At 31.0% G+C, this 23,267-nt stretch overlaps 1 protein-coding gene across 1 annotated transcript; it reads left to right on the top strand.

Annotated features, from left to right (window-relative positions):
* The first annotated feature begins 578 nt into the window (after positions 1-578).
* LOC131853055 (YLP motif-containing protein 1-like) lies at positions 579-22,565 on the top strand. The gene is made up of 10 exons (XM_059203850.1): positions 579-586; positions 773-1,324; positions 6,323-6,383; positions 6,476-6,564; positions 9,147-9,246; positions 12,264-12,420; positions 12,512-12,559; positions 12,936-13,245; positions 14,511-14,707; positions 21,132-22,565. Exons 2-9 carry the CDS (start codon positions 796-798, stop codon positions 14,672-14,674), a joined length of 1,458 nt encoding a protein of 485 aa, XP_059059833.1. The 5' UTR covers positions 579-586; positions 773-795; the 3' UTR covers positions 14,675-14,707; positions 21,132-22,565.
* Positions 22,566-23,267: the final 702 nt, after the last annotated feature.

The following is a 23,267-nucleotide window of genomic DNA, read 5'->3' as shown; positions in this document are numbered from 1 at the left end:
AAATGTACGGAAACTGCGAAAATATATTTTTGTTTAGTAGTAGAAAATTAACGAATTTCGTTGAATCCGTGTATTAAATGTGCAAAACACTGTATTTTTATTTATATAATATATTAATTAATTAAACTTACTTATATATCAGCTTTAACCATAGAGTAATATCTTATACAACGATGGTGGTATTCAGAATCCAGCCAACACTATGCTAACTCTTAAAGTTAGCCCAACTGGCCCTCTACACATTTTTCTAATGGATTTATTCCAACAGTTGGCTCTCTATGTACTGGTGTCAAGAGTCTAGTTTTTGTCGATTTGTACTATATAATATGATTTTGTCTTTGCATTCACAAATGTGCCAAGTCACTAAAAAAAAAAAATGTAATATGGCAATACCGCTCGGGACGCACTATCCGACCTGAAGTTCTTCCTGTCTGCGAATAGGGTCTTGTTAATGTACATCTAGTCTAGTTCATTGTGTCGTCTCCATTACGTGTGTTATATTGACATGTTGTCATTATTTCAATTATTTGTTTTCTATTTGTATTAAATTATTAAAAGTGGTGTGTGTGTGTGTGTGTGGTGTGCGGTAATGTCATTTCTTTTTTCTCCTTATAATTATATCCATGAAATGCTATTTTTACGATTATGTTTACATGCCAACTAGTCTCATTTGTCGATAGTTACTTACATATTATACCTAATATTTTTATATTACTATAACGAGAAATATAAATTGTAAGTGAATATTCTAAAACAGGTGTGTAATTTCCAGGCATTGATTATTTATCGCCGTTCATGAATCAAAATATTCAACAAAATGGCGGACAGCCGCCATTAAGGCGATCAAATGAGAACCAAAGTAAAGTTTGTAGGGATTATGTGTGGGGTAAATGCTATAAGTATTCCCTATGCAAGTTTAGTCATGAATGCAGCGTGGAGGATATGAAAACAATATTACAATTCTGCCACGATTACCAAAATCCGACTGGATGCACGAGAGCGAATTGTACATATCTTCATACGACTAGCGAAGAAGAAGACCTGTTTCTTAAAACTGGTCAAATGCCCAGGGTCCTGGCGGAACGTCATTCTGCTATCCATGCTGCTGCCAGCATGTATACAGAAAATTCCAAGGAGTTTATTAGGAAACATGTGCCGGCATATGTGCCTCACACGGCTCATTCGCTGGCGCCTCCTCCTCCGCCACCACCGCCGCCCACGACCGAAGTCCCGACCAGGCAATACATACTTCCAATGACGCAGCTGGCCCCGCCGCCGCCGCCACCCCCGCCACCACCTGAATCCATGTCATCAGCTTACCCTGGTGAGTATAAAATAATTTTATTGATGAATCATGATCATTTTAAGAATAGAGACTGAATATTTACTCTTTATTGCGCATAATTAAACAAAGGACAATAAAAATAAATTTTGCAAATGGCTACTGAATGTAGTTTATGTAGGGTCAAATAGTTGGTTTCCTGTTCACTACCTGATAATGGACAGAGTTGCGAAGAATTTCCAAAAATAAAAGTATAAAGACATGGAAAGAGTTTTTTGAAAGAAAATTTGTGACCACTATATCTTTGTCTTGTCGGGTGGAAATTTCATGAAATAAACATATACATTCTATCAATCAATAATTAATTTAACTCGGATGATGCTGTAGTTTGTTTTTTAATATCAGAGAATAAATTGGCAGTTGTAAATTTTTCAAATAATGTTACCAACTGTAGGGGGGTAGTTCTGTATTACCTGCTTTACCAATTTGTTTAATCATAAGTTTTTATTTTGAATAGAATGAAAGCATTATATGTTTCTACAATATATTTTCAAATTTATGTACATATACTAGTGTCTCTATTACTATCATTGTATTATACAACAAAAAAAAATATTTTTGTGGTTTTCATACATACAGTGATTTCTATAGTATTATTAGCTATGAAGGGACAATTTATTACTTTCAGACCGTGAAATATTTTAAATAAATCTTATGAAATATGACATCATGACTAATCTTTTTTATAAAACAAATGAGCTTCCTCATTTGTTTTATAAAAAAGATTAGTCTTTATTTTAATAAAAATTAATGGAAAAAATGATATATATCATTAATATTGATACAACAACCTTGTAATTAACAATAATTATACTTTATAAATTTTGTATTTATATGCTTTAATTAATAGCTACCCACACATTATTTATCATTAATTTTTAATTTCAACTTATAAAATTGCAAAAAACTACCTACATAGGTAATGACAAGTTTGTCTCTGGGATTAAAAAACAGACTGTAGTTGATTCATTAATTCATAATTCTTGTTCAAAAGCCATGTTCTGTTGGATTGTGAGGAAACAAACTTTCAGCCATAAGAAATATATGTGTTTTTTTTTTCATAAAAAACATAATATATCCTAATAAAATATTGGTGTGAACCATCTGTTTATAAACTGGTGATTTAATCTTAATCTTAGTGATTTTTTTGGCATCTTGCATGAAAGTATATGGTTAATTATTATCAGTTCACATACTATATTAAATAAATTATTTAAAAAATCAGAGACTTCTAAATGTAAAGTATAATATATACATCTTAATAAAATTGGAGTGTCTGTTTGTAAATATTGAACTAACCATTTTTTACTACATGCATATTAATATAAATACAGTACATACACCAAAACAACATACTAGTTGCAATTTTTGTCTGTCTGTCTGTCTGTTCCGGCTAATCTCTGAAATGGCTGGACTGATTTTGACGGGACTTTTTTGGCAGGTAACTGCTGTAATAAGGAGCAACTTAGGCTTTTATTTTAGAAAAAGAAAGTAAAATTCCAAGTGGAAGAAGTCATATGTACAGCTAGTTTAAAATATAAAGCATTCTAGTCCTGAGAAATCAGTTGGCCGGAAAAGGATTTGTTGTTGAACATTGATTTTCTTCTACAGCCAGCTATAATGGATTTGTTTTTTTTTATCAATAAATTGATTATATTTTGTTGCTATGAATCAAGCATGAATGTATGATTGTGAAATTTCTATCTGCTGGTTTCAACTTATATTAAAATATTCAAAATAAAAGAATAATGTATTCATGTAGAATGTAAATTTATCGTATAATTTTTTCCCTACTGTCCTGTTCAGTATATAGATCCAATTGATAAGGAGTGGCATAGTTACATAGTTAGTTTACTATATATTATTAATATAGTAAACTAGCTATACAATGAAGCAGCAATTATGTACATTGCATATGTACTAAGCATGTGCTCAGTGATGATTATTTACTGTACAATAAAATAATTAATACACAACTTCCATTTTATCATCAAACTTAAGCAAAAAAATTTGATTATATTCCATGATACTGCTATGACTAACTAACTTAAATAGTCTTTTTTATACTACTATGGTGGCAATCAAGCATATGGCCCATCTGATGGTAAATGGTAACCAGTGCCTATGGACAACTGAAACACCAGGCTTACATGGTACATAGTACACCTCATCTGGGGATATTCAAAGGACTGATTGCAGAATATAAAGTAGAATTTTTTTTTTCTGCTCTTTTTATAACCTTCATATACATTGATTACATTAATGTACAAATTTTTAATGAAGCTTACATACAGATGTAGCTTGTTATATCACATCATAGTTGTTTATTTATATAGGATGCTTGTATCCTACATATGCTAGTTCGTTGATTATCAGTATCTGTGTTGTTTGAGAACTGGCCAGTAATAAAACTAGTACAATTATTTATTATCCTTTTTAATCAGTTAAATAGAAAATACATAACATTCGAACAGTGTATATAAATATCTTTTGTTATCATGTTTGTAGAATCTTTCCATCAAATACCTATTAACTTTATATAAACAAAATTTGGGGACAGGGAATTTATATTTCAAGAAAGAAACATGAAAATAAATTTGTATTTACACAATAATATCAATATATATGTGTTGAGAAGCTACTGTGAGCGTATTTGCTTCTTTAAATTTTTTAAATTAATGTATAATCACGAGTTCCTTTACACGAGATTGCACAAACAGCATTTTTTAAGATAAAGACACTTTGCATATCCCCATAATAAAACTACTATATCGTATAGTAAAAGCTATGAAAGTAAATGTTGTAGCGAGATGCTCTTGATGTCTTTGTCTAAAGCACAGCTAAGATAATCTTAAATACAGATGCATCTACCCACATTAGAAAATTGTTCCTTCCTAACTCGGACTGTTCTATGAGCTACCATATTGCGCCTGCGCAGGCGCTAGGCGTCGATCTGAAAAAATCGGATTGCTGGTGGTGGTTAGTATCCCCTAAACTTTCAGTTTTTTTATTGATCCACTTATATGTTGATATATGTGATACATACAAGAATAATTTTATTTAAGGTCTGATAAATATTTTAGAATATAACTGTATATTAAATTGAAAATTTCTAACAGTATTTTCGTTATTCACCTCTGCAAATTTTGTTTCCTAAACTTAGCTCAGAAAAATAGTCTCCACAGACTATTTGTGTGAACTAACTTTAAGAAACAAAACTTGCAGATTAAAATACTTCAAAATATGTGAACAACATATCTACCCTCTGTGTCATAGTAGATGTTTTAAACAAAGCACCAGTGCTTCTAGTACAATAAGGTAAAACTTATTTTACTTGTTACCTTTAATAGTATTCCCGTAATTAAACGATCGCAATAATTAAGTTTAGGTTTTTTATTAAATTGTTTTTGAAGTTGTATAAACATTCTACAAGTTCTGAGTAATGTTTTGTGTGGAATTATTATGAAATACGATATCATTCACCGCGCATTCTTCAATTACAATACCCAATATTGGGAGCCACTGATCTCTTTTTTCATAGAATTACTCTTTTTCGGAAAAAGAACTATCGATCAAATCCATCGAATTAGTGGGCTGTCGCTATCATCTATACTATAAAGCATATAATTAGTATACAGCTTAATCACAATTTAATGCGCTAATTTTTAAGTTAGTTCCTGGAAATGCAAAATTAAAATATTTATTTCATCATTACCAGTAACATATGTAATTTCACGTATATCACTATAGCATTGCCCTTCCATTCAACGCAATGTCATTAATCTCACCATTAGTCTAGTAAAATTTAAAGTTAAAGATGATGTGACCAGTTTTGGCGCAATATATAAAAATAAGTCCGCAAATACTTAAAGAATGAATAAATTCGAAAAAAGAATTATAATACGCGTTTTTTTTTTAAATTACTCGATAATGGTAAGAAATATGAAATAATGTTTTAAATGAAAGTTGTAGAGAAAAAAATTCTGCACAAAACAGGTCCTCTTTATTTATTTTGCTGTTGTTTAGCCACAAAAATTAACTAAAACTAAACAGCTGAGCGATCTGAAAACGGGGAAACATGTGTAACTATATACAGGGCTATTACTTACGTTTTACTATTTTTTTCTGTTGACAACGAGCCGAATTCGTTTTAAATAAAACAGATAAAAGAAAAAAGTTAAGAACGAAATTCTAATACAGTCAACCCTCCTATAACGCGGTGAGTGCGTATTGCGTTGTATGGAAACCGCGCTATAAGAAACTCGGAATTAGTGCAAATCACATCATTCGTACCGCGTTATATGGAGACCAATAAATAAAAAAGAAGATAAATTGTAAATTATTTTTATTGAAATGAAGAGTTATAAGTAGTATAAAAGAAATGGAACAAAAATTAAACTAAGTCTGTTTAAGAAAAAAAGAATATGTAATATTTCAACATTCATCCTAGCTGTTTATGATTTATTTCAATTGAAGTGCCCACGGGTGATCAACCGGTCCCAACGTGTAAAGTAGGTACTTTCGTTGCGAAGTGCCCCACCGGTAGGCATGCGGTCTTTAACGTGTTAAAAGGGCAAAATGTCTTCCTCACTTGGTTCATCTTCACATTAGTTTTTGATTTTTACTAGAGTCATTCATAGGCTGCTCGAAATGAACTTATGGGATGCTTTTGAACGGAAACCGCGTAGGGCTCGCTTTTCAGCTCCGCGTTATATGGAAACCGCGTTCTTAGAGTACCGCGTTATATGGAGGGTCGACTGTAATACATTTTTCAATATTATGAATGATTGAAACGGGGACTTTGTGGAGTATGCATATCATATGCTTAAAATCGATTCAAACCAATTGCACCGTACAATTAAAATATCATTCAACTTACAATATGCATAGCAGTATGTGGGGGTAAAAATAGCTCAAATTAATGGTGTGTAATTTACGGCTGGCCCCTATTCTGATAATAATAGTGTATTGTCATTACAGGAGCTCCACCTCCGAGGCCACCGCCTGTGTTCGCGCCAGCGCTACAACCGCCTCCACTAACGTAATATATATTTTTTTTATCTATGTGACATATTAAACATAAAATTGAAGTGTTAAGATATAATTATTAATATTAATTGCTACTAACTGCAGAATAGACACCAGCAAGCCTCCACCTCCGTTACCTTCATTTATAAAATCACCTAATGGTGTAAAAAGGACCACCGCCACCGAAACAGAAGGTAAGTTATGCATCCAATTTATATGTCTATGCAAATATTTACGTATTCCCATTGGATTATTATATTCATCTTCTTATAGTAACTGCATATATTCAAAATATTGTATTTCTATCAATTTTTGTTATCATCATTCACAATGTTTGCTTGGCGATATAAATACATATTTCAAAACATTTTCTGGTTGAAGTACATCATCAAGTAAACTCAGAATGCAGCAAGCGAATATTCGAAGTGAAATTTAACAATACAAGGATGCGAATAGATGCAAGTAACAGTACACAATATAAAATAAATAATTATAATACCTAACTATAGAGACAATCCTAAATATACATCACGGTTACCTAAGAAAATTTTGCATTTTGAATTACATAAACCAGTCGTAAAGTCAAGATATTTGTGAAGCTGTAACAGCGAGCTTTGGATAAATGTTAGTAAAATAAGCGACTTCGGTATTTGGGGGCGTAATTTAATATATATTTTAGTCTTAATTTTATACATAATTTTAATATAATTATTTAAATAGTAATATTTTATATAGTACGGATGCAGCCCTTAAATTAGGAGTTGGTCATTTACTAGCAGTGTGCAAAATCCAATAATTTTAACGGGTTTTATTTTAGTTGCAATATAATTTTAAAATTGGATTCGTCTTACGGAGTTTGTACTTCAATTAACATTTGCTTCAGTTAAAATATTATTTTTTTCGATAAATATGAATTGTGATTAATTATATTTGTTATATATAATATATTATTATTATTATTATGTATATAAATCCCAATTGTTTAAAATTTAATGTAGAGATCACAATACAAATTATTATATTGTAAATTTTCAAAATGTTTAATACATTATTAAAAATAATTGTAATTATTATTAAGAAAATACTAAAAAAAAATCAAACATGATAGTCGATAATCTATTTTGTTGGTACTTTTATCCTGTAGGTAAGTACATACCTATTTTATAGTTTACTAGTATTTACTTACCCAAAGGATGATTAATCAGAAAATTCATGGTTATGAATATAGCAGTTTCTATGCCACATATTAACATAATGTCTTTCAAAGTTTCAAGTTTCTAACTTAGTCTGCATTATCTTTGTAATTTAACTATTTTTTATAAATATTGTTTATGTTGACTGGACCACATATATACCTTGTATTTTAAAACATAATGCCAAAAGTTTACGATACATGTGACAAGAAAATTCTTTCAAATTCAAATGCACTTCAAATTCGAAATTCTTCGAAATATATTACGTGCTAAATATATTTTATATATAGTTATCTTTTTCAATATTTAGTCTTCAACAAGTACCGTATTAGTAGTAAAAATAATCAAAATTCATGCGAGAGTAGATACAAATCTGAACAACAAAAGCATCTCGTCTTACACACATAGTTTCATGTAGGTATATCTTTGAGATCATTGTTTCTAGTAGTAGTTTTTATTCTATGTACCTGAATAAGTGCAGAATGCACTATCCCATATTTATCTGGGCGTTTTCTATTAAACTTAATATTTTAATAATTAGATAATAACTTTATGAGAAAGTAATAACGCAAAGGTAATATGATCAATTAAAATGGATTCAAGTCTGATGGAACTGTAATAAAGGTTTCATGTTATTAGTTATCATAATAAATATTTAAATTGTGAAGTATACATTTGATGTAAATGAAATTGCTGTAGTCTTAATATCCCAGTGTAGTGTAGGTGAAACGGAATTTGATGAGAAACACTTCGGACTAGGGATGAGCTACACGCGGTCAATTAAACATATATAGCACTTAGCGACCCGCTAAGTATTTGTATAATTAAATTTATTATTTCGATCTTCTATCAACATATTGTTATAAAATTATTATAATAAAATGGTAGTACATTTAACCGAAACAAATTTTTGTGACGAGTTACTTGTTGGCTACTTGTTCAGACATGCTATAAGAACGTTTTTATTGAATTTATATTTTTTCTTAATCTAATGTTTATTTTTAAATAAAGTTTTATACTTACCATATGAGCGACAAAAAAAATTATATTATCCCTTTGATTACAAAGGTTGCACATCTTTACGTTAAACCTTTTTTTATACAATAGTCTTGATTCTACAACGCGACACGTGTATCGATATCAACTGATGGCATATTTTTAGGATTACAAGATATTTCCTAATATTTCGGAAAGTATTATTTTTATATACTGTTTTAATTTTTTATAAATTTAATAAAAACCAGAATAAAATAGTTTTGTTGCAGTATTGCCATGGTAAATTAAAGTATAACTAATTCCGTGGTTACAATTTCGAAATATAAATATTTAGAACGTTTTCTATGTATTCAGTTTTTAATCTCTCTATCTCCATTTGATTACACCAAGATAATACATACAATGATAGTAATTATTTGGTGTATATTTATAAATGTAGCTACCTACACATTGTCTCTATTTTACACAATGTTGGTTTCAGTCAACAAAATATATAACTTCAGATATCTCATAATTATCATATCAATGAGCAGGTGGCACGGAAATTGTTTGATTATTTGTTTATGGCTAATGTTGTGTTTTGCTAGGAGATATGAATTTGTTCTCAGCTGGACCATCTAAAGCAAGAAAAGTTGACGCAGTCGCTTCGGTGTCCCGCTGCGCGATATGTACGCAGTGGGAAGCGAGGTCAGCTATCGAGCAATTTGTTTCGTTACATTATAAGTATACATACCAATGACAGGTATATAGGTACAGGTATGACAGTTAAATGCTTATTTTTATTGTCGACGCCGGGAAAACAATAAAAAATTGATAATGCGATTGTTTTCAATGCAAAGCACACATGTGATATAAAAAAACAACCTCTAGCGAATTTAGCGTATCTACGTCAAATATCTCATGAATGACTGCCTATTTACTTCTGCTTAGCAGTAATTTCGTTCCAATATAAATATTAATAGTTATTTTGCAATAATAATACAAACAAAACGCCAAAGCACTTGCCCAAAGGTTATAAGGAGTATTATGCTGTGCGATAAAGAGTAGGCGAAACCTTTGGAATATTCAAAAGATATTATTGTTTCACGTCGTGTATGAAGGGTTGGTCGTAAAGTATATAACGAAGCTGAAAGCTCAGTAGAATATTCATGATATTTAATTACTTCCACCAAGAAATGAAGATGAAATATGAAATAAATTTTGTGATTTCATACTGAACTGCTGCGCAGTTTGTATGAAGGTCTTAAAAATTATTTTCACTTATTTACTTTTTGATTTTTTGGAGACGTTCTATTCCTGAGTATAATTACTGACTTTCGACTTTTTTGCTACTAACCTTTTATACCGTAATATAATAAAAAAGTGAAACGATAGTAATTTATTAAATCTGGGGTGTAGATATAGATAGTAATAATTTATGAGAGCGAAGTCAATGCGGTACAGCCTATTTGGAATCTTATGTCTTGGTCGTGGGTTTCAAAATTCCTTTTTCCAAATTTTTTCTGTGAACTTAAATCTAATTGTTCTTACGCTAAATCCCCTTATCCCATCTCCGTTATATTGTCACAAATCTTCAAAATCATTTAACTCATTTGTAGGAATTATCTAGAAAAAGAAAAATACACTAATTTTAAAGATTCTTGGACCGATAGTCTAGGCTGTGCGTTGATCTGTACTCGAGTCGGTCAGGTATTTACACTTATAGATTTTTTCGTATCGCGTCCTTTTAACTAGTCGCGTATATGTATTTACTAACAATTTAAAAAAATAATAATTTTTAATAAAATAGGCCAACTAACAGAATATACAATAGTTTTTTTTATATATTAACTGCTTCTAAATAAATCCAATTAATAATATAGGAAACCTATTAGCTTTTCCCAATGTGAGAGAAGTTTAAAGTTACGGTATTCTTTGCCTTATTACAGGTATAATTAGAGTTTGAAATAAATATGACCTATTTATTAGAAAATAGACTTTCACAGTGATAAAAATCACTGTATACATATAAAAGTCCGATAAATAAGGACACTTTAGTAAAGACAGTATAGTACTACGTTATCTTCTTGTTGGTGCTTTGTATATTAAATTCATCGTTCCGAGAGGTATATTCTAAAAAATAAATGTTGCATAATACGCACTATCGTAATTTTGCAACGTTCTAAGTTATTTTCAATATTTCCGAAGGCGTGCTGGTTAGATGTTGCATGAATGCTGTATTTATCCAACTCATAAGAGCGCAGTAGAACGCACCGAACTCGATATATGCCATTGCGTATTCAGATATTTATGACAGTTTTTAGAAGTAAACTTAATGTGGCTCATAAGGTTTAATCTGATATTATCATTAAAGATCATAGAAGATATTATCTATTATTACATTACAGCCCCATTTACAGCCCCATTGAGCCCCTATTAGTCTGTCTGTCAATTATCCGTTTATATGAACCTATTTGGCATCTGGACCAGTATTATATTTTTGTACGGATTATGATGGAATAGTGCATCATTCAAACGGTATACGCCTGCAGGCCAACCAGTCAAGGTTGGTAGGATGAATGGAGACAAGTCAGTTTGCCTTGTTGCGAATTTATCAGGAATTATCTGCCGCTGGATTCCAGGGATGCCTGTGAGAAATTCAACCGAATATGGTATAGTGTTAGCTAAAGGAAAACGTGATTAGATAGTACATAGTTCAAAGTAATAGATGTGTCAAAAAGGGATTGAATAATTAAAAACTTTTTTAAAAATGAAATAGCATTAGGTCTTATCAGATATTTCTTATTCGTAACCCCATGATAGATAAAGTTAAGGTAAAATTCTATGCTATTTTCAATAATTCACTATTCCTAACGTAATTTGTATACAACTTTTGAAAGTAAGTTAAAAGTACATTACTATTGTGATTTCACTATTGTTATACGTTATTAGAACTCTTATGTACATGAACTATTACCTGACCATAACTAATATGTTATATAAAGACATAACAATAGAATGCACATATATAAAATTGTGTGTATATAGTCAACGGCTTGTTCATAAATATGACCTTTCTATTTTGAGTTAAACCGTCACTTGGAAGTAAACTTAATATTCATAAAGTATGTGAATTGGAGAACTTAAATGTTTCTAATATATATGATAAATACTAGCTGACCCAGCAAACGTTGTTTTGCCACATAAATTAAAATTACTATTATAAAATAGGGGTCGGTGATAGAAGGGTGAAAATTTAGGGTTGTGTGTATTTTTAATGCCACATGTAAATAAATTGAAAAATAAACATTTGTCCAAGAAATAAATATTAGGCGACAATCCTTCTACGGGGTATGAAAAGTAGATAGTAGCTGATTCTCACACCTACTGAATATGCATATAAAATTTCATAAAACTTGGTCAAGCCGTTTCGGAGGAGTATGGTAACTAACATTGTGACACGAGAATTTTATATATAGGATGAATTGAATATATTTAATGAAAATGGCACAGATTTTATCTTTATGCGCATAATTAAATCGTAATTAAAAAATATGGATTACTATTAATTAGGATTACTTTCGGAAATAAATTTTATGAAAGCGGTCTTTAGTCTACTTTTAATAGCTAAGAGTTTAGTGTGTTAGTCTTATTAATACATCGTGATTATAATTATCTATTCGTATAATTTCTACTATAATCCATTGAAGTATTTGGTTTAACAGGACGTCTATACTTGAAGAAGATATTGTCAAATTGGCAGCTGAGGAGAAATCTAAAACGTTGATTATGAAAAAGTACCGAAAAGAATTAGAAGTACTCACAAATTTCTTGAAATCTTATAACACTTTAAATCTAAGTCCTTTGGAGCCGGAGTTAGAGGTATGTCAAATTGAACTTATATTTTTATTTATAGTGATATTATATTTATAATGTTCTATATAATTAATACGATGTTTAATTAATGTTTCAGGATGAAACGCCTAATCCGTTTGGATCGATAATTACAGCAGATGCATTGGTGAGTAATTACGCTTCAGTTTGTTTGAGATTATTTAATATTTCTTCTACGTTCTTTACTTAAACGTAGATAATAATAATAATAATCTCAGGACAATTTACACGCGCCACCTAGACCCAAATTAAGCTAGTTACAGCTTGTGTTATGGGTACTTGATAACTGATGCAAATACATAGATACATTTTTTTCGTAAATACATACATGTTACACTGAATTATTCTGATGTTATTATATTATTATTAGTAATATTATTTATTTGAGTACATTTGTGATTAGTTTTAAGATTATCAGTGATTCTTTTCTATGATGCTGTCATGTACAGTGGCTTCCCATTAGAAATGTCAACTCAATTAATAATGTACCAAAAATTTCGCAGATAAATAGTTTAAAAGGTCAAACCCAACCGACGCAAGCCTCAGCCGAGGACGAAGAGGAAATTAAGCGCTTTTTAGACTCATATCAAAAGTCGGGGTTCTCGGTGCCTCCGCCTAAGGGTGTAGTGGAAGATAGATCGACCGAGCCGGTGGCGCCGGTGCCGTTTGTGACGGTGACGTCACTGGCTCAGCCGCCCCCCGTCGCACTCTCGCAGGTGCCGTCGATGGCGCACCCCAGCGCCGCGGCTCCGCCCCCCATACAGCCGGGCTGGCCGGCGGCCGCTACGCCGCAGTATAACTACATGGCCACAAGTGAGTGAACTGTACCCTACAATACAACAGTCGCCTTATAAGATACTCTCTATTAGGGATGTTATGGATATGAAATTTCGGATACGGATATTAAATTATTTCGTATTATTTTTTAATTTCGGTTACGGATATTAATTTGTTAAGGTATTTCAAAAGGAAAATACAAATAATTAATAAAATGGTTACATAACGTGTCTCAATTAGGCTCCGCCCATATCCGATATTATCCGAAACTCTTATTTCGGTAGTTTCGGTTACGGTTACGGAGCTCCCTAACATCCCTGCTCTCTATAGTATAGGTAACAAATCTACGTCGCCGGTGAGATCCTGAAGAGAATTGTAAGTACGTTTAAAAAGAAATTAACATAAAACAGCCGGAGTAGTCGACAACTAGTTATCCACAAGTAAGTACCGCGTGCCGTACAACAGTAGTATTTTACAATTTTCCCTATAGCATAGGGGACTAACAAGCACTCGACGATTACTAATCTCCGCCATAAACACCTGCAACAACGAGAGAATTAGGTACGTCGCAGACCTTTTAAATTTAAATTGACATTCATACAACCGGAGTAGTCGGCAACTACATCGCAGTATAACAACATGGCTGAGTGAGTGAACTGTACCCTACAGTAATGAAACAGTAGCTTTATACGATTTTCCCTATAGTATAGGAGACAAACGAATACTCGATGACAAATAAATAACCGTCGTACATTAGCTCCCGCAAGACTGGGAGAATTATAAATACATTGCCAGTCTTTTATAAAAATCGCCTTTTATACATTAACAATATAAATGGCGATTGTTTCTTAAAAGGCTAGGTGACAGCAATATAACTTCCTCAATTTATGAAAAATTCCTTCCTCCATTGTTTTAAAATTGTTTTTATTTTGTTCAAAATGCATTAAATACTGAACAGTTACCAGAGACACACGCGCAAGTGTTTCCTTCCGTCGAAATTGCCAGTTTAAAATTTAGTTTTTTTAAATTTCAATCAAAATCTAAAAATAACACAAGTCAACATATAAAAAACACCAACTATAATGGCAACATAATACCTGTATGTAAATTCAATACACTGAATATTTAATATTATATTTGCCTATAAATACTGTATTCTGCAATAAATGATTGATATAATTTTGAAAAAGTAATTGTCTTATAATATGCTCATAAGCAAAATATTTACTATGAACTATTATTTCCGTTACACGAGCGCCATCTACGTACGGAATATTAACATGATGCCTTTTGTACTTTAGACACAAGTTACCCTGCATATACCAACGTATGGGGAGAAGGCACATCACAAAATATGGCGAGTTATAGCGACCCGGCTGCTCTGGCGGCTGCACCTTCGACATCTACAGGTTCGGCGTCATCGTCACAAAATGTGGGGTACCACTATAACAAACAGTATTGGTGAAATATTGTGCAGTTGACCAATTACTGACAAGAGGTATGTAAGAAACAGTTTGGTGCTGTGCGTTACTATCTTTCAATGGTCTTTATCAGGGGCGGATCTACCTAAGGGTTTCTGGGGCTTCAGCCCAGGGCCCCGAAGATATAAAGGGCCTCCAATCCCCACTTAAACTATTTAGAATAAAAGATAAGATATAGAATAAATAAAAAAATATCTAGAATGTTAAAAAACCTATCATCATAAGGTTGACAATCCTGAGATCGATCAACCCAATGCAAATGCGCGTCTATAGAAAGGAACGGGGAATTTCTAGTCGCTTGATTTTGGTGGGTGTATTTTTTAGTCGAGTAATATAATTAGGTGGGCCCCTAAGTAGATTTAGCCCAGGGCCCCACAAATTAACGATCCGCCCCTGATCTTTATGAGACACAGTTACCTAGATACATCAAGATATGCTGCAAGTATTAATTATAGCTAATAGGACAAACTGAATATTGTCTACTAACCATTACCGTGTCGAAACTGCGTCACCCTACATTTTTACTATTGTTACATTTTTACTATTGTTATTTAGTATATAAGATCAATATTTTTATGTACATTTTGTCAGTTCATTAACATCTACCAGTTCGCCGCTTACGTCACAAAATATAGGTTACCACGTCACAAAGTAGAGGATTCGATCCCGGTCGATTTTTCTAATCCCTGAATCCGAGATATTCCCGCGATTGGATTAGAAATAGAAAGTAAAACATATCAATTTCAACTTTTTATTTTAAATCTTCAAAAAAAAAAATACAAAAATATATTTTCTTCTGATAAAATAAACTTCTTAAACATTTTATGAAATAGTTTCATAACTTATTTACAGTATTGTCTAGATTATTAATTTTATTTTACAATACAATATACAATAACTAAGACAACAACTTCTGAAGACTTGTTTAGGTTACCTATATAAAAGTATAGATGCTAAAGAGACCAATGTTTATAGGTGCTCATATTTTAGATTGTGGACCAGAGTAGACATGAAACTTTATAAATTACTGATTTAGCGTGAAAAAATCTAAGGAACAACTACGCATAGAACGTCTCCTCCGAAAGCATTCTTTTGAATTGTTGCACAAATATAAGAGATGAAGAAAGCGCATTTGGGCTCGTTGGTAGTTGGAGGAATAATCAATAATTTTTTATAAGTCTTTTCCAAATTATAACCTCGTTTGGAAATAGCCTTATGAGGGTTCATTTTTTGTTTAATGATCAAAACATCCAATGAAAGTTAAGTGCGATATGATTCACGCACATTTTTACATATCTAAAAAAAAATTATCCCGTAAATCCTGGGTTTCATTGAATTAAATTTAGAAAATTTGGGCACTAAAATCTAACTGCCTGATCTGACTCTGGATCCCGGGCTCCGGGTTCGCGGGATCGAATCCTCTAGTTACCACTATAATAATCAGTTCTGGTGAAATAGTGTGGATTTGAACCATAACTGACAAGACGTATGTAAAAAACATTTTGGTGCTGTGCGTTAATCTGTCTTAATGGTCTTTATGGCACACAGTTACAGATACATACTAGATACATCGATATATTACTAGCAATAAATAATAAGAGAAACTCTATATTGTCTATTGGTTACATTACCGTGTCTAAACTGTGCCATCGTACATTTTTTATATAAGATTATTTTTATGTACATTAAGTCAGTTCATTATCATGTATAATGTACATCGTCTCAAGCGACAATATAGTAGTATTATACCGTAACTGTCTTGATTATTTAGTGTTAAAACAGTAACGGTACGACTACTCAGTGATATAGAGAAGCCACGTACTAAAGAAAATACAAATAGACTTAGTGGAGGAGTTGAGTTATTCAATTGTTTATGTCGTCGCGTATTGAGAATAAACATGAGAATGTTTAGTGTTTTGATAAGAATGTTTAATTGATATTTCAATCTGATGTGTGTGATATTAGTTTTTTATTCATTATTATTACTTTTGTATTACACTGTGGAAAAAGTCCTACAGAAATACTATAATAAAAAAAACTGGAATATGAATCATACAAAATATTTAAAGACCAACAGACGAAGTGATAGTTGATTGGTATCGGCTCCTTGGCCCTCGAATACCTGCTAATTTTTAAACTGTGAATGTTATCTATGCGATTGATATTTAGGGTGATTTCAAAAAGACACTATATTAGTATCTTACGAAGGTACTACTTAGGTAAATATTACAAATTTTGCAACGAGAAAATTTGTTGTTTTGCTATTGTTCACACCGTACCTTAAAGCAGGTAGATTTAAATTATATCTTCTTTGTGAAGTTTTCACTGTACCTATTTGAAATGGTGCTATTGTACTTTTATTATAATAACGTTGTGATTATCTTTCTAAGGACATTGCCTCTCATATTGTTAAGATGTGTATATAACCTCAACTTAGAAATATATATCCGACCGATCACCCTTCTCATTTCGAGAAATGGATCTTTTTTTTGCTCAAATCTAAAATAGAACCATTTGAATTTCCGTATACCAAAAAGTAATACCTATATGGGGAAAGGAAACAAGAATCACAAAATGCCGACCGGAAATGTCCGGGAGATGCAGACTCTCCAGTACATGTAGTTTTGAAACATCCTCATATATGATATCAGTAATCTTATCTATACAATATCTTATCAAAACCGAAAAAAGAACATATTCCACGTTAAATTTTATTATACAATTTAAGCTACCTAGTTGAATTTGTAACTCGAGTACGCATTTGGTATACACAGTGATTTTTATTAAAATTCCAATTTTGAAAATATAATTGAAATATCAAGGAAGACATGTTGGATGTATTGCAAAACTACTATTTTTATGTCACAAAATATCACTTCCCGCAAGTGAAATTCATTGGTGAAAAATATTATAATTTTGTTTATTTGTTTACAGTTTCGCAATACAAGACAGAAAATATTAGAATATTATACAGGCGATTAAATAAATGTTTTGTTGTGTAGATTTTGTACTTTGGAGATTACGCGTTTAATAATTTATAAATGACTATTAAAATCTTTGAATTTATATATTTGACATTGTCATTATGTGCAGCGAATTATATTTCCATTTATAAATCGTTTTTATGACATATTCGCCTAGGTGGAAATTTCTATTTGTACTAATTAGGTGATTAACTAACTGTTCCCAAAAAATAATAATTGTTTTCTCTAATTTTAAGTCTAGTTTAATGTAATATATAGTGTTTTTAAGTAATTATACAAATGACGAAGCGATAGTTCCTATTGAAGACTGATTACATAAATATTAGGTTTTAAACCAGTTAGGTTATATTTTACTGTTTGACAACTATAATAGTGTAGGCTACCTTCACATTCACAATAGTCACATAACAATATATTTGCAATACTATAGGTATAAGTACTATTTTAACATTCCATTATTAAATCTATTTGTCTGTTTTTTAATCTCGGAGACTAAATTGACAGGTATAAATGTAACCTATAGCGGGATAGTATAGTAGTTAGTATACCTGCGATACCGATCTGTTTAATCGGAAAATATTTATTAGTTTTAAAGCTTTACGTTTCTTGACCGTTATAGAGAAATAAAAAATCAAATTAGTCTTCGGAATTAAAAAAACAGGCTTTAGTCGACTGTGCTATTAACAATAGTTTCGCTGAGCGACGCCTTATCTTTTAATAATTAATATTTTAAATGAGGACAATAGTATATAGTATAGTTTTTAAGATAGCCGAAATACAAAGTCATGCAATTAGTATCGTCTCAGACAACATTAATATGAATATATTTTATTACTAAGCAATATTTGTTGATAATATAGTAATTATACAATGAAGCAATGATTATAATGAAGCTAATTCTGTAACACTACTGAGATCTCACAGTTATCCATTTATATTTATCATACAGCAACCGATTAGACATGATAATGTTTGTTAATAATGAAAGAAACATTACAATTTAATAGAGTCAAAGATTTAAGATTTTTTATTTAGGGTGTAGAGTTCACTCCACGTATCTTATTTATTACCGCTCCTATTATAAATATGATGGATAGTTGTTATAAATAAATATGATCACTCAGTTAGATTTGTATTCATTGCTGTTACGGGTAGAAAGATATGATCTAGTCCAATTGAAATTATCAGTATTATTTAAAGAACCTAAAATAATTTAAAGGTGCTCTTAAATTTAGGAATGCCATGTTTATAAGTTTTTGAATGTTTAATTATAATTTACACATTCAGTTACCAAAAATTAAAGTAATTGATCTGAAGTGTTTGTAAGTAAAAATAATGGATGCATATTATAAGCGTTAGTAAAGTGTCATAGTTATACCAAGTGCCTGAATATTTTTAAGTGACAAAACCTGTGTTGTACCTGTATATTATATCTGAATTATATTCTATTTACAAATTGTACACTCTAAATTGTTCCATTGTGACATATATTGAAATTGTCGAATTGCATTTTTTATACATGTACTTATTCTTTGTGAAATAAAGTATGTTTTAATATGAGTAATTTTATTTGTCATATCAATGCGTTCGTAAGTTGTTCAGATAATAATTGATATAAATTTGCATACGAAAATAGACTAATAACATAAAAATAAATTCCTTTCAACTAACTGCACATTATTGTAATTATTAACATAAACCGGCTCAAAATTACCAAGATGGCGAATTGTTGTTATGTTTTGATGAATTTATTTAAAAGCTATTACATTAATAATTAGCTTAAATGATCACTAAAATATTTATTATTTCTCTTAATCCAAGATTTCAATATTAACAAACTTAAGTTTTGTGTGTTTAAAAAAATGATATATTGCAGAGAATAAAGTTATTTACTGGTCTCGTAATGTTATATTTAAAGTAAAGAGAAATAACATATAAATACTTTAATGATGTTCTATGAAATGAAGAGGGGTATAGAAAACGAGTCTTTGTTTTCTCTAAAATATGATCTTATCATGATATTTGAAATCATAAGTATAAGTACATATTTATTTTAATAAAAGGTCTAAATATTTAAAAACTTACATTTTAATTTCATACAATTAATTAGTTGTATATTAAATTTTAAAAATATTAACTGTCTAAAATCAAATATAAATGCTGCCAAAGCAAATTTTCCACCTTAGTGATTTTGACCCAAAGATAGTTTACAATATGTAGAATAAATATTCCAAGCTATGCGAATATTTTGCCTTTGCGTAACTTTATATCAAATATTTAATTATTTAGTTCGCCAGTTCCATTGGAAGTACCTAGTATAGTGTACCTTAAGAGGTCCAGGAAGCACAAAAAATATCCTTTGTTTTTAAAGGTTATTATTTGCTTATAGAGATGAATATGTAGGATTAATAATGCACCCGTCTGAGATAAAGGTATACGCTGGCGTGGTACCAGTGGAAGAGGATATATTGAGTATAAAGTCAGGTCAGGTTTGTCGTCTCAGTGCAGCGAATTCACTAGCAATTGGTTCCAGAAAGTTAGTTTTCAAAGGGATGCTGGGCGAGGACCTGCAGCGGTATGTTTGTTAGTAATGGAACTCTCAACTCATTACCGACACTCTCCTTCATTTTATTTGTGTCATTAAAAATAGTTACAATACTTGCTCGCGGCAGTAATTAAATGAATAATGAAAAAATACGTTAAATACTAGGTTTAAAATCAAGCGATATTGTAAAAAATGTATACTCTCTTGTCGGTTTAAAACTACAAATAATCGCAATTAATATATACATAAAAATATGGGTCACTCAATAAAATAAGACGTGGTAAGATCCTGTATTATACGTATATATATAACAGTATGAAAAAGCAAAGATGTGGCTTCTGCAGTGAAGAAAACACAAATATATCTTAAGTTTAATAAATAAATACACTAACGATCTGCCAATAGATTCTTGAAGGTGAGTGGCGATTTATCTAGTGATGACATAACCACGGAGAAGTTCTTTTGAAATCCCTATTTATTATAATATATAAGAGTAAAGTCGCAATATTGTAATAAATTGAACAATCGAGGATTAGAGCAAGAGAGTATTGGTTCAATCCAATATTAATTTATGCAAGCGCATGGGTTTTTAAAGGAAAGTTACTCTTTACAATAAGCAACATTCATATTGCTTATTTAGTTAATATCCTTTAAACGTCTACAGTTAACTTCTATGGTAAAAACAATTGTAATTATTGGGGGAATTAAATTGTAAGCAGTAAGCGCCATTGATTTTTAGCAAGCAAGGAACCTGCAATTGAGTTAAAACACGGCTGTACAGGACTGCAATGGACGCTATTGCGATTGTTATGTGCGTAGCGGGCCAGCGCGCGCATATTTTGGCGAAGCAAATATTTTCACAATTAGACCTTGGTGTTGGATTATTCACAATTTATTTTGTATTTCTTTCAGTTTACAACGGCATGGACGTGTATGTAACTCGCGTTGTGTATGTGGCATTATTAAAATGTGTATACACAGTACTGTGGCATACCAAAAGTCTACGAAATCATCATCTATATATACACATACACTACATGTAAGGTATTAATAGTTTAAGAGACTGTTATTACTCGGATAAGTACTTTAGATATTTGTTCCTCGTTATGTAACTGTGGTTATAACATTTGCATTCGTACAACGTGTAATAGTCTATTAGGTTTTTACCATAATACGTAGGTAGTTCGTCATTTTAATAATAACTTTTCGTGCCTATGTGTAAAATGAAAGTTGTCTGGTAGTCTACAAAACACATACTTTAGTGTTTAAATTTTTAATTACGCTTTTCGTGCACATTCTAATTGGATCTTTCTGTATGAACAATTTCGTGCTATTAACTGATAGCAGTGATATTAAATGTCCGATAATTACTATTAATTAGTACCTACTTATGTGGAGGATGGTACTTATTAGTAGTAATATCAAACAATATAGACGCTCGGCGAAATGTTGTAAAATAATTATTCTAAAAAACAACAAACATAAACAATCTTTGTAAATTGCAGCGTCTTTTAGTTCCAAGCAGAATTGCACTCTGCATTTTTTTGCCAACTACCTACTTATCAATTAAGTTTGACTGAAATAGGTGTATATTTAATAATTATATTAATGTGTAAATTGAATGTAAAATGGTTATAATGTATCGCCTTTAAGGATCCAAGCCAACAGAATAATGTCACATTTTATCTTTATAATTTATTATGTAATATTTTACTAGCAGTAAATCTTGCGTATACGCCAACAAGCAATCTGTTGTTTCCCATTTTCGTGATTAGTATCTGTAGTTTATTATGGCGATTACTTAGTCACCACATATGTCAATATGCAATATTCCACTTCTTATAAATCTGTCATTAGGACATCTTATTGAGATAAGATTATTGTCTTCTGCCTTGGTTGCAGCCATAATTTTTAACATACATGTGCATGTAGGATTAATAATTCTCACATATAATGTGTGAATTTGGAAACCAAAATGTAAGGAAAAGCACTCGCAATGATTTTTATTGTGAGGTCCCAAAAATGAAATAATTTAAAAGGATTCGAGTAAAGCTATTTTCAGGAGTATCGAATACTTTGCTAGTTTGTTTTTTATACAATAATTTGTTACTTTATTATACAAAAAATATATAGTTTTCGGGTACATGGTATACTTATTTCTTGTGAATATTATTCTAATTGACCCAAATTTATTTTATATTTTAAATTATGTAAAATAACTATTTTTGATTTACTTTACCTTGTTTCATTTGGCAAACAATCTTGACATATTTAAAAATTATAGCGTCTAAATAACTCGTATAAAGAAGTTACGCTGTTTTATCTATCTGTTTCTCGACTCGATTTCAAAGTAGTTATATATAAAGCAGTATATAGTTTCTTCCGGAAGGATCATGTGTGTAAACAATAAGCATATTATAAAGTAAATAAATTCGAAGCTTTCAGAAATGTGTAGTAATGTCGTTAAAATACTTTGCATTGCTAATTCTGGATAACTAATGCTTACCATTCGGACAGTAATAAGTATGAATAATGTTCTGAATAAACAATGTATGTAGCTTTTTAAGCTAAGTATGGGTTTATTTAGACACAGCGGTCATTACAGCGTCTCCTAGATGCGGGTTTAATGTGGTTTCATTCATTTGGATCATCTCCGGTTATACAATTGAATGGCTATACCTAAACATGTCTCTCATGTATGCGTTTATTGGATATTATTATAAGTTTTTGATTTTCCATCATACCACCCAAAATCTACAAGGAATAACAAAATACAAGTAATTTAGAAATGAAGCCATTTCAAGGACACTTAAGCTGGTAGAATTATTTGGAACTTTCTAGTCAGAATTTGGGACCCCCTTATATATATTTTGTATTAATGTTTCGTTTCTATTGTGACCCGGCCTACCAGTATTAATAACTATGACGAAAGGACGCATATTCTCGCAACATAAGAGTACCATTTTACCTGCTTTGTATGGAATCCAAAAAAAATATGGGTATAGGGACTTGGGACGTGGGTTATACATTTTTGTCCTCACAATTTAT

This window comes from Achroia grisella, unplaced genomic scaffold (genome assembly GCF_030625045.1).
Source record: "Achroia grisella isolate CSIRO2021 unplaced genomic scaffold, CSIRO_AGI_Agris_v1 utg874, whole genome shotgun sequence".
In the NCBI taxonomy this organism is placed as follows: domain Eukaryota; kingdom Metazoa; phylum Arthropoda; class Insecta; order Lepidoptera; family Pyralidae; genus Achroia; species Achroia grisella.
The sequence above is the reverse complement of the archived record's forward strand: the minus strand, read 5'-3'. Positions and strand labels throughout refer to the sequence as shown.